General features: G+C 44.5%; 2 protein-coding genes across 3 annotated transcripts in view; both read right to left on the bottom strand.

Moving 5' to 3' along the window:
* LOC146789821 (uncharacterized) overlaps positions 1 to 14,951 on the bottom strand; it is a 244,881-nt gene that overhangs the window by 155,602 nt on the left and 74,328 nt on the right. Inside the window, exon 2 of the mRNA XM_085632180.1 lies at positions 4,075 to 4,148. The gene's annotated coding sequence lies outside the window, so the exon portion shown is untranslated. The remainder of the gene's footprint in view (positions 1 to 4,074; positions 4,149 to 14,951) is intronic.
* The window catches only part of LOC146789822 (uncharacterized), a 293,115-nt gene continuing 280,491 nt past the window's right edge, over positions 2,328 to 14,951 (bottom strand). For both annotated transcript variants that reach the window (XM_085632179.1, XM_085632178.1), the window contains exon 6: positions 2,328 to 4,148. In XM_085632179.1, coding sequence (XP_085488305.1) covers positions 2,737 to 4,148 — 1,412 coding nt within the window. In that variant the 3' untranslated portion in view covers positions 2,328 to 2,736. The remainder of the gene's footprint in view (positions 4,149 to 14,951) is intronic.

Below are 14,951 nucleotides of genomic sequence, written 5' to 3' on the forward strand. Positions count from 1 at the left end.
ACAAACCTGTTTTAAGTGCCCCCAGTTATCACATGCCACAGAAATGTCTTCAGTGCCCAGAGGACAGTATCTATAGCCAGCCCCAGCCTGCCCATCTCATCTCAACACCCCTGCCTTTGTCTCAGAAGTACAAGGTGAGTGGCCACCCAGTAAGGCGCAGAATGTGAAAGGGCCCCAGAGAGGGAGGGAGGGGGTTGAAGTGCTGAGGGGTAATTGGGGAAAGCAAATGGTCTCAGGATGGCTACTATTTTGATATAAAGGCCGTTCCCTGGCTCCACTTAGATGTTTGACCCACAATAATATTTTTCTTGTTGAACATGCCTGATAGTGTCATTTTATTTGTATAAAGTACCCAGGCTGAGGGATATCTAGCACTATAAATACCAGGGAGGGTTAATAACAAGTGATATTCCAATTACAGACCCTTGGCAGAAGAAATGTGGAGCTGATTGCACATTAAATTCTGCTGCAGGTGTATTAACTGATTACTGATAAGCTATACCTATCCACTTACCTCTTGATCTACCTAAAGTAACGGTATTTATATATAGCGCTACTACCCCGACGAGGCATTGTAACAATATCAATGTTTTATTGTTTAGCTGTAAGAGGGTAGGAGCTCTCCCACATACTCGGCGTCCATTAGTGGATGAGCTGCACCGCCCATGGGCTGCAGACCCACGCAAAGCATACGTTGACTCTATTAGACTCTTATTAGCTCCATAAAACACAGCTGTAATAAAACAGCCTAGAACCCCACTGTTATAACAGCTGTAGGCCCCAAAAAAGAGCAGTAGATGACGTGTTCACTGGCATTACACATACGGGCCCCACATTGGCAACAGCTTGTCCCACAGTCACAATAAAACAAGCACCACACTGACAGATTAGATTTAAACTGTTCTTAAGTAGAAGGCCTTAGACACATGAACAAGGCTAGACACTCACTCATTAAAAAATGAGCGTTGCAGCTCAGAATCAAATTGAAATTAAAGATGGCATAAAGTAGAGTGGTTTAGAGTAGCCCTGCATTGATTGCAGTGGCATAGAGTGGCGTAGAGTGCAGTGGCATAGAGTAGATTGTTTCGGAGTAGAGTAAAGTGGTGTACAGTGGGTGACGTGGAGTATGGTAGCATACTGCCATTACAGACAAAACATCTTCAGTTGAAATGGCCATTACATTTGCACTCACATTCAGCTTTGCTGATAAACGTAGACAACGGATAATGTGAGGAAATGTCATCATCAAATGTACTGATTTGATCACCACCATGGTTCATTTACAGAGATTTAAATGTTGTGTGCTAGAAAAAAAAATCAGCTGTACAGCCTTCCTCAAGCAGCCTCCACAAGCCAGCATGATTGTCACATAAATCCTCTCACTTTGAAGTCAGAGAAAGAAAAATAAACACCAACCTCCCTGGAAGACACAGCCTGATATTTGACCCTGCCTTTGAATGCACAGAAAATGGTACAAGATAAGAACAAGATTTAAGGCCTATTTACAGAAAGCTAGTTTTTGGAACAATACAGTAAACAAGGTTTGGCCAATGGGAGGGACGAACTTGAGCTGAACAGCCTAAAAACAAATATAGGTAGCAGATAGAAAGCCAGAAAATGTGAATTACAATCCATAAAGCCAATGGGAAGCAACGGGTGGAATGAATTACTAGGTCATCTTTCTAAATATACCACAATGTCTTTAGCAAACCAGACAGCTGTGCTATCTGGTAGGCTTTGGCCTAGAACATAGACCGCTAAACAGTAAGGCCACTGCTAATATCTTAGAAAACAAGTTAACACTGCATGCCTCTTTGCATAAAGCTTAACACCCAAAAAGAAAATCACAGCCAAGGTGACAAAGGGCCGTTAATTAAGTTTTTGTGAGATAACATTTAATTGGTATTCAGTGTGGCAGCTACTGGTGGTGTAACTGTTGCCTGCATCTGTCTTAATATTTATAGTCAATGAGTGGCATCCAATGATATGGCTGACATGCTGTGGTAGAGGCAGCATGCCTACTAGTGAGAAGCTGTTACTATAAATCATGAGATGTTTATGTATTTCAAGTAATAGGAAAATATAAAAAGACTCAAAACAGGCAACATCAGCATAAACCTCAAGATGATTAGTGAAATTCAATATATCATTTGGTATTACTCTTATGTGGTCCCATTTTACATCTGCCCGTACCTTCTGACTGAAGGGTATGGTTGCTAAAGGACATTCAGAAGAAAACAGCATAGGTGGTCTTCTCAGTTTGCAGACTATGAACAGGAGTAGATAAGTGCTTTGAACAAACTTAAACACATCTGAAATGAGACAACTTTACCAGTACTTTTCAACTTGTATCGTTTTCAAAAGCTTTTTGAACAACGGTGACTAGTACCAGCAAAATGTTTTCAGTCGCCCTTGACAATTGATGTTGTGATGGAGAACAGACAAAAGGGACAGCCAAGTGTGTGCCAAGAGCCTATTAATGGGAAAGTAATGAGTGTGGATAGATAATACACTTTAAGGATGGCTTATAATTAAGACTGGCTTAGGCACAAACTATGGAGGACCAAGTAGAAAAGGGCGGAGATGGCAAGCAAGAGATGGATAAGTAGAGGAGGTGCAGAATGAAAAACAAAATGGGGAAAGTTTAGTTTGACAGAGACGTTACAAGGAGGCCACAAGACTTGGAAAGAGAAGGAATAAACAGGACTCTCCGTATCATGGTTGAGCTTTCAAAGTCTAAATCTGGGAAGGATGGTAAACCTCTCCGCCAGCTTTGTCTGGTTGTTCAATGATGCACCTGATCACCATTGGGATGTCTGGTGCATTCACACAGTGCAAGCTCTTCTGAGAAGTCTTAGAGCTAAAGTGCATTCTCTCCCCTCTGTGGATTCTTTGGTGCCGCACCAGGTTATGCTTCTTGAAAAAACGGCCCCCACACACGATGCAGGAGAATGGTCCTTTAGCTGTGTGGATGCCCTTGTGCCGCTCCAGATTGGGCTTCTGACTAAAGCTGTCCCCACACTTATCACAGCGAAAGGGCCTCTCTCCAGTGTGGATTCTTTCATGCCGCAGGAGATATTGCTTGCTATTGAACCCTTTCCCACAAACACCGCAAACATAGGGTCTCTCGCCTGTGTGCTTTCTCTGGTGGATGATGAGGTGTGGCTTCCCAGAGAAGCACTTATCACATTCGTTGCAGGTGAATGGCTTTTCTCCAGTATGGGTCCTCTGGTGTGTCAGAAAATGTGGTCTGTAAACAAATGATTTCCCACAAGTGTCACAACTGAAGGGTTTATCGCCTGAGTGGACCTTCTGGTGTCTCAGAAGGGCTTTCTTTTGGGAGAAACTCTTCCCACATTCAGAACATGGGTAGGGGATCTCCCCTGTGTGATGTCTAATGTGTGAAATTAGGTGCTGTTTCCGACTGTAACTCTTCCCACATTCCGTACAGGCAAAGGGCTTCTCGCCAGTATGAATACGTTCGTGGATGATTAGGTCCGCTTTCCGGTTGAAACTCTTTTCACATTCTACACAGACAAATGGCCTTTCACCAGTATGCAGTCTTCTATGCGTCTCAAAGTTTCCCTTGTGATTGAACCTTAGGGGGCAATCGCTACATGAATACATCTTTTCCCCTGTATGGATACGCTGGTGCCCCACCAAGTGGTGCTTGTAATGGAATCTCTTCCCGCACTGGGCGCATGAATAAGGTCTTTCACCCCCATGTATGCGTTGATGGCTAGTAAGGTGGGACTTTCGTTTGAAGCTGCGTGCACAGCCATCGCACGGGAAAGGCTTTTTTCCTGAGTGTACATTCTGGTGTCTTATCAGCTGAATTCTATTGTTGAACACTGTTCCACATTCACAACAAGAGAATTTTGGTTTGTCTGAAACAGGGAGAGGGGTATCATGGAATAGTGTGATGTTCCTAGTATTGGCAGGATGTTCCTCTGACTCTGCAGGTTTGTCAGGAACACTTTTTGGATGACTTTTCTTCACTTTGATGCCGGATTTGACATTATAGTTTTCTTTAGGCCGCTGAAAGATGTTCAAGTCTACTTTTTCTGAAATCACCTTTTCCGAATTGAGGGCTTCAGGCCAGACTTCGGAGATCTTCTCCTCTTTCATTTCATTCATGGGTCTTCTCCCTGCAAAAATATTTAAATTTTGTTTATTTAATAAGTGCTCAGATTGCCGTTTGAATCCCAAAAAACAGGAGCTTCAGGACTTTTTTAAATAATAAAAAGGTTTTTACAGGAAATTATAGGACTACATCACTTGAAACAAATTGTTGGTGGGCAAACCCGGAAAGAATGCTGATTGAATACAGATGGAAATGGTAGACATAACAGAAAAGGGGATAGGAAGTTTGGTAGGGCTTAATCTGGGGCAGGTAGAATAGAGGCCATGAAGAGGAAATAAAATAAACTAAGGTATAAAATAAAATAGCTGTAAACATATTACATATTGTGTAGCTACAGGGAACAGACTAAGTTCTGACGTGTATCTGTACAGAGAGAAGTGCCTGGTCTAAATATTTGGACAATAGCGCAATCATAGGGAAAAAAAAAAGAGGCGGAACTTCTTGAGAGCGAATTATCTTTTAAGAAGATCGTTTATAAAGTGCTGATGTAGTGAGGTTGGCTCAGGATGAACACAGATGTGAAGTACAGATTCACAGAAATGGAGCCTGACACACAGACAGTCCTCTGTCCGAAGAGGCTGATTATGGAAAAGCTCTGGGAAGAGGTGGTGAAAGCCATGGGTCTGCCCGAATATGGAAGGATTAAACAATTGCCCACAAAGTAAAAAAATACTGGGCAGGTTATCCACACTGGTGGTGTCCACATTGATTAACCACCATCAGAAGCTATAACAGCATCTCAAAGCACCCAGTAAAGTTATTTGAGCCATAATACAGCTCCTAAGAGAGAACGCTTGTGCACGATGCAGAAATGAGCACCAGAGGTATTACATTCATTGAACTCAAGCAGAGACGCTGGACAGGTGGCCAAATGCGTTAAAAACTAGATGGTCTGTGAAAGATGCAAGCAGATTTTAGTGGAGGGGTGCTGAGAATAATGGTGGTCACAAATTAGTGTCTTGTAGAAGATAATAAACTGAATAGGTGAAGTAAGAAGTCTTGATCTGCTGCTCGTATTTTTGTGCTTTGCGCAGCGCACAAGTGATACAAGAAACCTCAGGGAAGGTGATGTTCTCACTAATGGGGCTCATACTGAAACAGGCATTACAGATGCAATTCCTAATGAAAGATATAAGTAATAGGGAAAAGAATATCACCTTGTCAGCTCTGTGACTATGAGGCCTGTCCCACACTGTCTGCTGTATTTTCCCCTGCGCCCTAAATCTATTACCTTAAGTCCTTCTTCGCATAGCATGTTATCTGCAACTCCCGTGGCCCTGAAAGATTACCAGTAGGTTTATCCCCTTGTTGTAAATCTCTTAGAAGAGCCAGCATAGTTCGGGCTGCCAACATTCCAAATACAGCCTCATCAGAAGGGTAATTAGCTAAGATCCGCCAATGCATGCTACTTGCCGAGTTAGTCATCTACTGCTGTATCACCACACGTTGTCTCAATTACTGCTCCTCTGACAAAACCAAATCTTAAAGTGCACTCTCAGGCCTTGACCAACCCTTTTGCACACATCCAGTCCAGCTATCTAATACATACTTCAACAATATATCCACACTCGGGTTCTGCCTCAGCAATGCAAAATTGGCAAACAATATAGAACATCTATGATCTCTTCGACAATGATTTCCCTAATCTATTTCCATCACAAAAACTAGTTGGCCGACTCAGATGCAGTGCCACGCCAGGAACTTCTTTTCAAGGGAGGGCTTCAACATCTACTACAAAAAGAGAAATTCAACCAACACCTTCACTGAGAATTTGCAACCTCAGGATCACCTTTAAAGAAAAGTGGTTATTAGTAATGAAGATCAAAAATCTCACAAAAAAGTATCCTTAGATCACCAGCTCAGTGACATCTTGCACTAACTAATGCCCCTCATACTTGCAATTGTAGCTTCAATGCCAAACTAGCTATGGATTAATAGCCTCCTTAATAACCCTATGTGCAAGATCCCAGTACAGTCCAAATTCAAGGAACGTAAGCCCAACTGGCAAACACAGAAGGGTAGTTTCAACTAAACAAAAATTAATTCCCCCTTTCGTGCTTTGCTTGCATCTTTACACCGCCATTAAACACCACCCCATCATATTTGAAAGAGTACTCATCTAGGGATATATTCAAAAGAATTCAAAAATGTTAAAAACAAAAATACTATTAAATACAAAATGAACACTGTCTCACTCGGCTTTCAAGGATTATTATTTATTAGAATATATAGATCACATTAAAAAAAACCACAGGCATTTATTAAAAAGGATCTCCTCGAAATACACCATATTCAAATGATTGAATCATTTCACTTTCGTTACACTTCTAAAAAAAAAAAAAAATTATCTTATTTAAAAAATCTTTTGACATGGCACTTCGGTGGATGTCAGTATAGTTCACACCACCTCTATCAGGTCATATATTTTAAAATCAAGAGACTTGTAACTACTTTCCTCCGAATCCATGATTATCGCTATGATTTGGGAAGTGATAGTAGCAAACTGCACTTAAAAGTTGGTAAGCTACTGGTAATCCGTTCCTTTGTATGATAACCAGAAACATTGTCTCCACTTTTTGAGATTATCTAATCTTATTGCTTACCATTGCTTGTTGTTCCGTATTCCACACAAGGGGTAGATTTCCTAATCTGTTTTCTAAAATTGTAAAAGCGTCCAGAGCTGGTTTCGTTATCTACTCCCAAGACCAATATACTCTTAGGTAATATGTCAAAATCGCATGATCCTAGTACAGACCTATTTGACCTTCCTCATACTGGACCTAAAATGGTCTGACAACTTTACCCTTGAACCACTGATTTCGGTCAGAATTACCTTATGCATAAAGCTATTAACTTTGGGCTCCTATTAAGTTAAAACTGTTGCTCTAATGTCACCATTTTAAGGTCAGCCTCCCAAGGCTCCACCAGGTCAACAGCTACGTGTTTTGTGTGTGTGAATGTGTGTGGGTGGAGGGGATGGGGGTGTAGGGTGGGGCAGGTGAGACACACTTCTTCATGATAACGTTTCTTTTCTATGGAGCACCTCAACGACTTTCTGCCTGGGGACAGACTTTCAAAGGGACCCGTTAGCCTAGGAAATCGGTTTCCTATTTCTCCAATTGCCTGGAGCCACTTCAGCGGACATCCATTCAGAGATCCGAAAACTGCCTCAAATGTTTTTTCCTTGTATCCTTCTAACCCTCATCTTCAGCTCCAGGTAATGCAAATACTTCTAAGAGTCAATGAAGTTGGGTGAGTGCTATTTTAAAACAATACATGAAAAGATGATGCAAATGCAATTGCATCCACCCGCCTCCAAATCAGCCACTTTGGTGACCCTATGGGGATAGGACAAGACCCACTCTTGCTGCTTAACAGAGAGGTAAGAAGCAGAGACTGGAGCAGCAAAAGACAGAGTGTCAGATATCCTAAGACAAAAAAGCAAGCAGATGGATTGATGAATTTTTTATATGAAAAGATTTTGCTCCCTTTTATGGACAACAGGTGAAAGAGTCAGTATGCTTCTGTGAAAATCTCAGTTTAGGGCTGGCAGGAGTTAGAAAGTAACATATCTTATGAAGGGTGGCTATTCCTAATTTTATGCTTGTTTAGCCCTGTTGATTGTGGAGGCACTGAAAAGTCTGCTATTTAACACTTGCATGAAACACCGGCAGAAATAGGGAAGGTAGGAAAGCTCAATGGAGAGCCTGGGACCCACGTCTAGGCATACCCGTCTCACTCGGAGTGACAAATGCAAAATCAACAATTGATGGACAGAATGCAGAACAAATGTGATACATTCACCCAGTACAGAGATCGAGGCCTAAATCCATCGTTTTTTTGCTCACCATGCCATTCCAGTTTGAACCCAGCCATATGCAAATCAGTCTTGACCCGGTGCCTCATGGGAAAAGTCCAGCCCGAACTGCCAGACCAGGTCCTCCCTGGACTGGAAACAAGCATCCTAGGACTGTTTCAAGGTTTCACCTCTCATCAGCCAGGATAGCTTGACTCCAGTGGCATGGAGAGCACGTGACCCATGTCTGGGCATACCCGTCCCACTCGGGGTGACAAATGAAAAAACAACAATTGACGATAGGTTTCCTGTCACAGGAAGGTGTGGCCACCTCCCAGACAGGCTTGAGTGTATTGGGGCTGGGTGGGTGCACTCTTAGAGTGTCAGAAAGTCTGCACTGGGGGCACATTTGGTATCCCCATGCATAGTCCAGCTCAAACCGGTTGCAGGAGCTATTTGCTCCTGCTCTGGCGCGAAGCTGGACAAAGGACATGGGTGCAGCCACCCCTCTGTCCTACCCCTAAACTAGGAGGGTCCCCATAGTTAGTCCAACCCTTTCCTTGGGTATAAAGTAGGAAACCTGATTACAGGACTTTGGATTTTATCTGGACTAAATAAGTACTTCGACGGTCCACACTTCGCTGGACGACAGAGGAATCTCCCTTGGCGTAAAGGAGTTACTCCCCTGCAGCAGCAGGCACCTAAACGCATCTGATCGGTTTGCATCTCCCGAGCTCCTGAGGACTCAGAAGATTTCTGCAACACAGGAGGTGGGTTCCCGAGCATCTCTGAGGTCAATCTGCTCTCTCAGCAATCCTGAGACCAGTATCCCTCGTGGGGACCATGCAACCCAAACCCCTGTGCACAGTGCTTTTTAGCGATCCCTGAGGCTGTGCTTTAGACTACGTGTAGTCCCAACCCCGAGCAGTATTTCCACCGAAGATCTCCGGCCTCCACTCCACAAGTGCTCTGTGGGCTGGTGCTTTGCGATTAAGCTCGAGGTCCCTTTGCGATCCCTGGTCCGTTGGCCTGTGGGTACTGGCAAGGGTCACTTTGATTTTCCTTGGGCTTCACTAGTTGCTCCAGAAGTTCCTTGACTCTCCATAGCTTGGAGAGCCTCCTGGACCTTGCTGGTCCTCACCGTAACTTGTTTCCTCTGCCCGCGTGGGTTGCCTTTGCCAAGGATTGTTGGTGTTCAATCCGGACACTGACCCCTCAGCACTCGACATCCTCCGTGGGACAGCTCACCTCCGGACTTTGATCGTCGTCGAAGTCTCCTGGTCCCCGTAGCTGCAGAGTCAAGCATCCTATCTTCACACCTGAAGCACCCGACATTGGTGGGCATTCGTCTATCGGGCCCCTGATCACCCTGAAGTGACCCAAACTCTGTCCCCTCTGCTTTCAGGTTCTTCTCACCTCGGATCCAGGCTTGGATTCCACCGGACACTTTTCATCTTCCCGGCAGCAGCCCTTCTTCGCATCACGCCATTGAAAACGACGAGTGTTTCCGAAACCACTTGACCCCTATGCACCCGGCTCCTCTGGGATAGGTAACACGGGTACCTCGGTACTCACAAGGGTGCTGGCCTTAGAACCTTCTATGTTCCAAAGGGTCTGCTTGAAGTCCTCTCCGAAATGTCCTTAACCTGTAATTTTCCAACCGCGACTTTTCCATAGAGTTTTACTGAGCACGCATCTGTGTTCCCACACTGCACCCGTCCTCCGTGGGCTCCCTGTGTCACTCCTTTGGGTGGTTCCTTGGGGTCTCAGCGATTCTACGTGCTCTAGGCACTGTGTCTAGTGAAGTTGTTGTTGTTATACCATTTGTTTAGTATATAGTTTGGTCTCCCCCTGGAGCCCGCTGTGTATTGTGCTATTTACTGTCGTTCTATTTTTTTATTTATTTGAGTTTTACATAGCGCTGGCTAGACCCGGAGGTATCAGGCGCTTTACATGAGGATCAGACTTACAGGCTAACATGTTACATTTGGTCAAGAGCAATGAAAACATAGGAAACAAAGAAAAGAGCAGATTTTCAGAATATTTGTTAAGGGAGGGGGTGGGATGGGAGAAACAGGGAGATGGGGAGAAACTGTGCCCAATGTCCGGCTGGGTAGGTGACAGCCAAGGGGATGAACCAGGGCCGATTTCCTCAAGAGCTGAACCGAGCAGCTTCACCGTGCGTCGGACAAAATGCTCGGACTCCGCTGTCTGGATAGTGATCAGGTGTACTCAGAGAATGTCAGAGTAGCGCGGGGTGGGGTGAGAAACCATGGTCCAAATGAAATCCAGACGCCATCTTGAGGTCAGGCACTGTCCTGAGAGGGTTCTGTAAGGAAAAGTTAGGCTCGGAAAAAAGTCCCCTGGCTGGATCGATATGACGGGGTGGGAGTGGGGGGGGTTCCCCAGAGAAGTCTCAGCTGCTATCATGTGAGAGATGTAATGCGTCATATCCGAGAGGGGAACTCCCATTCCGCACAGGCTTCCCAGTTGGATGTGGGCCCGCAGATCGTGAAGTGCCCGGGGGAGACAAAAGGAGGACACTAGGCTTAGGGACCTGGCTTTGTAAGGGGAGGTCATTCTGCCTTTTCTCACCCATTTTGTTATTTAGGACCACTGGGTGTGCCTTCCTTCTGAAGTGCAGTCCTCCCTTGTCACGGTAGTTTCTTTGACCGCCATTTTAGAGTCAGGCGGGCCGCGTTGGTGCATTGTTACGTGCTTGGTCGTTACGGAGGGGGCCCCCAACCTCAACAACGATCCCTCCCGAAGCGGGAGCTAGCGTTTGCGCCTTTACTCACCGCAGCAGAACTGGAGAGCAGGGATCCTTTCACCACCACGTTGTTCCGATGTCCGCGGTCCTGCAGCCAGTAATCACCAATGTGGGAGGAGGGGAGGGGGACCCGGGGCTTTGGCGGGCCTCGGCAAACAGTACACTGTCGGTGGGATGAATGCGCCCCCACTTCCACACCTCCTCATCTCTGCAGCAGGGGTAGTGCTGAGTAGTTCGACAGCCGGGTCCACGACCGTAACACTGGTGCCTGGGGCAAGTGTCAGCCCCGGAGCCTGGTGGACGCCATTTTGCAGTCCGGAGCTGCTGGCGCTTGTCGGCAATTATTTCAGTGCCCCCCGGCTCTCAGCTTCCCTGGAACACAGCGTCAGGTCCCCACCGCGCTCCGACATCGATGGAGCCAATTTGTGGAGCACCAGGTGCGCAGTGACAGGCAGGATATTTGCACCGGCGGCAGAGCTCTAGCCCAGCATGTCCGCCATGGCAGCCGGCTTGCCTCCTCCCCATCAAGTGATGAAAGGCAAAACACACAGCATGAAGTCTCCTGAAAGAGAGCATGAGGTTAAAAACAGGTGTCACTTATGTATATTTAATAAGGGTCATACATGAGTTATCTAATCCCATCAACAATGGGTCTGGGACAACAGCATTCAAGGCTCTTTTCCTGATCTCCTCATTGTCAAATCTGACCTCTCCCCCTCGTCCTCCATTTCTATACCATAGTATTTTATCCATGGAGCCCAGATCTTCCTGAATGTTCTATTGATTAAGTATTCTGTGCTTGGTGCTCTAATCTCATATAGAGATTAGTAGAGAGTGTTTAGTAATAAATACATATATTTTATATAACACTTGTGTGGTTCTCCTTTCATTTGGCCACTCATGAGGTTCTGATCTGGTAAAACAAGCTGCTTTACATTCCTTCAAGATTAAGCCTGAAGGCTGCTCTCCATAGCTACCACTAGGATAGCTTTCATAAAGGTTATCTGTAACCTAATAACCATAAGGGTCGTTTGGACTGGTGCAAGGAGCCCACTTTAACTAGAGGACAACATACACAAGGTCAACTTCTCACAGCATGTTGGTCTACAGAGTGTTTGAAGAGACCATCTAATGCAAAACTCTGGGATGCAGATTTAGTGTTGCAGTTAATTGAGGGTTGGTTGGCTCAAGGTCCTTATATACGACCTGTAAGGCAGCAAAGAATCTCGTATAGTGGCATGGTAATCGACAGGGCCTGCTTTGATCTCTAAACATTCACTTTGGAATTTCTTGAGTGAGAGATTTCGATTATACACTGGCGTTGTTTTTTGAGTCTGACTGTGCCTACAGAGTTCACAATCTACTTTATATTTTAAATTATGCTTACTGATCAGCTGGATTTTGAAGATCCCTGACAAAGTTCCCTCTGGCAAATTGGGAATGAAACGCGTTGGCTCTGTGCCAGTTTAAAAGATTGACTTAATAAATGAAGTAGCTTTGGAATTAACTTAGCTTGATTGATTGACTCTGCAACGAGCGCACCTTCCTTTTTGTCCCTGAACATTTGGCTCCTCTTTGCACCTCCGGACGGCGGGTGCAGGAAGTGTCTGCACCACTCACTAATAGAATGTACACAAGGATTTTATGTGCTGGACCCTGGTCTGCCTTTTGTTCTTTTCTTGCTAAGAAAATAATATATCCATTTTCTATAACAGATTAATTGATATGAGAACATATAATCTCTCTTAATTTGCAGATAAATTGGGAAAAATAGGTTGGCTCTCCTAGGACAAATACGTAAATACAAAGAGCCCTAATTTGTTTGCCCATTACTCTAACACCAATGCAGCCAAGAGCCCTAAAATGTTATTCTTTCTTTGACTTCTGCATTGCTTCACCCTAAGATCAGAAAGTGGGGAAATGGACAGCCTAGTTGGTGCACAAGATGTGAGACTCCACAGGCAGATAGCTACACTTGTTTTTTTACATGTAACACATTACAGTATAACTGGGCCCAGATTTTTAGATTTCTTTAAAATATAATGGAAGGTAACTATCAACCAGACACTTTAACTCTTTTTTAGTAGCTATACCTAACCAACTTAATAGCGAAACAATGAAAGCAAAGGTCACCATCCTCTTTCTCTGTATTGTGCAATAATTTTACTGAGGCTGACACGTGAAGCCTACTCTGGCGCAGGCTAGAGGTGTCATGAGGACGTGCCGGGAAGTGCGGCAAGGGTTTAAAGTGAACTATGAGCAACTTGGTGAGTAAGCTGAGAAAAGACCCAAGAAAGGTAGCTGACTTTGGAGAAATCTAGAATTCATTTTAAATTGCGGTATGGGTGTACGCAATTGCTTAGTGTCACAACATGCACTGTAAATATGTAATGCTTTTATGATTTCTGAATAAAGTTCCCTTGTTGATTCCTTCTGTTTACCTTTGTATAACAAATCATCGAATAGAAAATACAAAAAGCATTTACAATGCAATAGGTCTCACATTTACGCGACTTTGAGCGATTCACATTGCAAATAACAATGCCTTTTATTTGTGTTTTCGTTTTTAAAACAAATAAAAGGCATCGTCATTTACATTGCTAATAGCTTGAACTTGCGTAAATGCGAGACCTATTGCATTGCAAATGCTTGTTTAATAAGGAAATGTATCTCTAATAACTTGTCCACACCTATTCCCTCTCATAAACAAATGCATGGAACAGATTCACCTCAGAAGTTATTACTGAGGTTGATGTCAGCTAGCAACAGCACGCTCTAATACCAGCGCACAACAAAAATGAGACGTCATCGATTTGCGCTTTTGGCTCAACGGATGGGGGCTTTCTTGAACCACAGACAGTAATGTCTCCAGTAGGAAAACCGCAAAATCACTCAACAGCATAACACACTGTTATAAGCAGGGCCACTGGAATTATGTGATTGTGCGGCCACTGCTCTTTTCCGCATAATTATAGATCTGACACATTTGCCACACATCTCATCACTTGCTGCATAATCTGTAAATATCAACAAACAAAAATGTTGTTTCTCGCGCAAATTGTTCAAAAATTAATAACAACGAAGCAACACGTTTTGCGTGCAATGGAAAGCCTTTTGCAAAGGTTGACTGTTAACATTTCTGTTGCTTATTGCTGCATTTGGGTTCTGAACTGGTACTCATGAGGTGCAACCAAAGCCCAGACGAGTGTTAAGAAGTGTGTAAAGGACAAAATAATAAAGTAATTGTATCACAAAATCTTACACATTAAGCCTCATCATGTGCCTTTTTACCGCATAATTTACTCAGCCATACTACATAATTTCAGGTGCTCTGGTTATAAATCAACTTCAGCCTGCCCCTGAAGCCGTACGTAATAACTAAGGCAGGTTGAATGAACGTTTAAATCACGCCTCTCTGAAAGCCCCAATTGCAACTCCGACTGCACTTTGTACGATTAAGAGGAGCTCCGAAAATAGCGATAACTCGCTTAACTCCTCACACCGCCAAGCGCAACCATCCTTGGCAGGTGGCTGGAAATCCACCTCACGCCGATAACCGCATAATCACTGCCGTTAACATGCTCTGCGGAAACACGGCTTGAATGCTAAGACAACTCATGGGTTAACTGACAATCTTTTTTTTGCATAGCGCTACGTGCCGCACTTCAGCTGTTTTAGGAACTATGAATAACACAATGAAACTGTAACCCAATTTAAACCACTCGCAAGGACGGAAGGCTGAGTAGAGTTTCAACTCATGACCTTCAGGGTACTGCATTTTACAGGCGGAGGCCTCCTGCACACTTTGTAGTGTGGAGTCTGGCACTTTCACCACGGGCGCGCCAGCCCTCTCTGCAGCTGCGGCCTTGGAGCGCTCCCACGCCTGGGTTTGTCTGCTGGGAGCTGCGCAGGGTGGGGGGTTTCCTGAATGGAATTATTTTTTTAAATATTATTTTATTATTATTAGGGGGAGTGACATATATACAAACTTTTATTTCCCTTCCGCCATAGCTCTGCTTTGATATACCGTACTGCGCTTGTGGTGAATACCCCACCCACTCTTTTACCGCTTGCTGGGTCTATGTACCTGGATGGCCACTCTGCATGCGTACCGTTCATCTACTTGTTCCCTTGAACCGTCACCGAGAAGGACATGTGCTGATCTCAAGCAAAACGATCCCCCCCCCTTGTGCCGCACATCGCCATCGGGGAGTTCCCACCTTACACGCCCCCTGCCTGCC

Source organism: Triturus cristatus, chromosome 10 (genome assembly GCF_964204655.1).
Source record: "Triturus cristatus chromosome 10, aTriCri1.1, whole genome shotgun sequence".
Classification (NCBI taxonomy): Eukaryota; Metazoa; Chordata; class Amphibia; order Caudata; family Salamandridae; genus Triturus; species Triturus cristatus.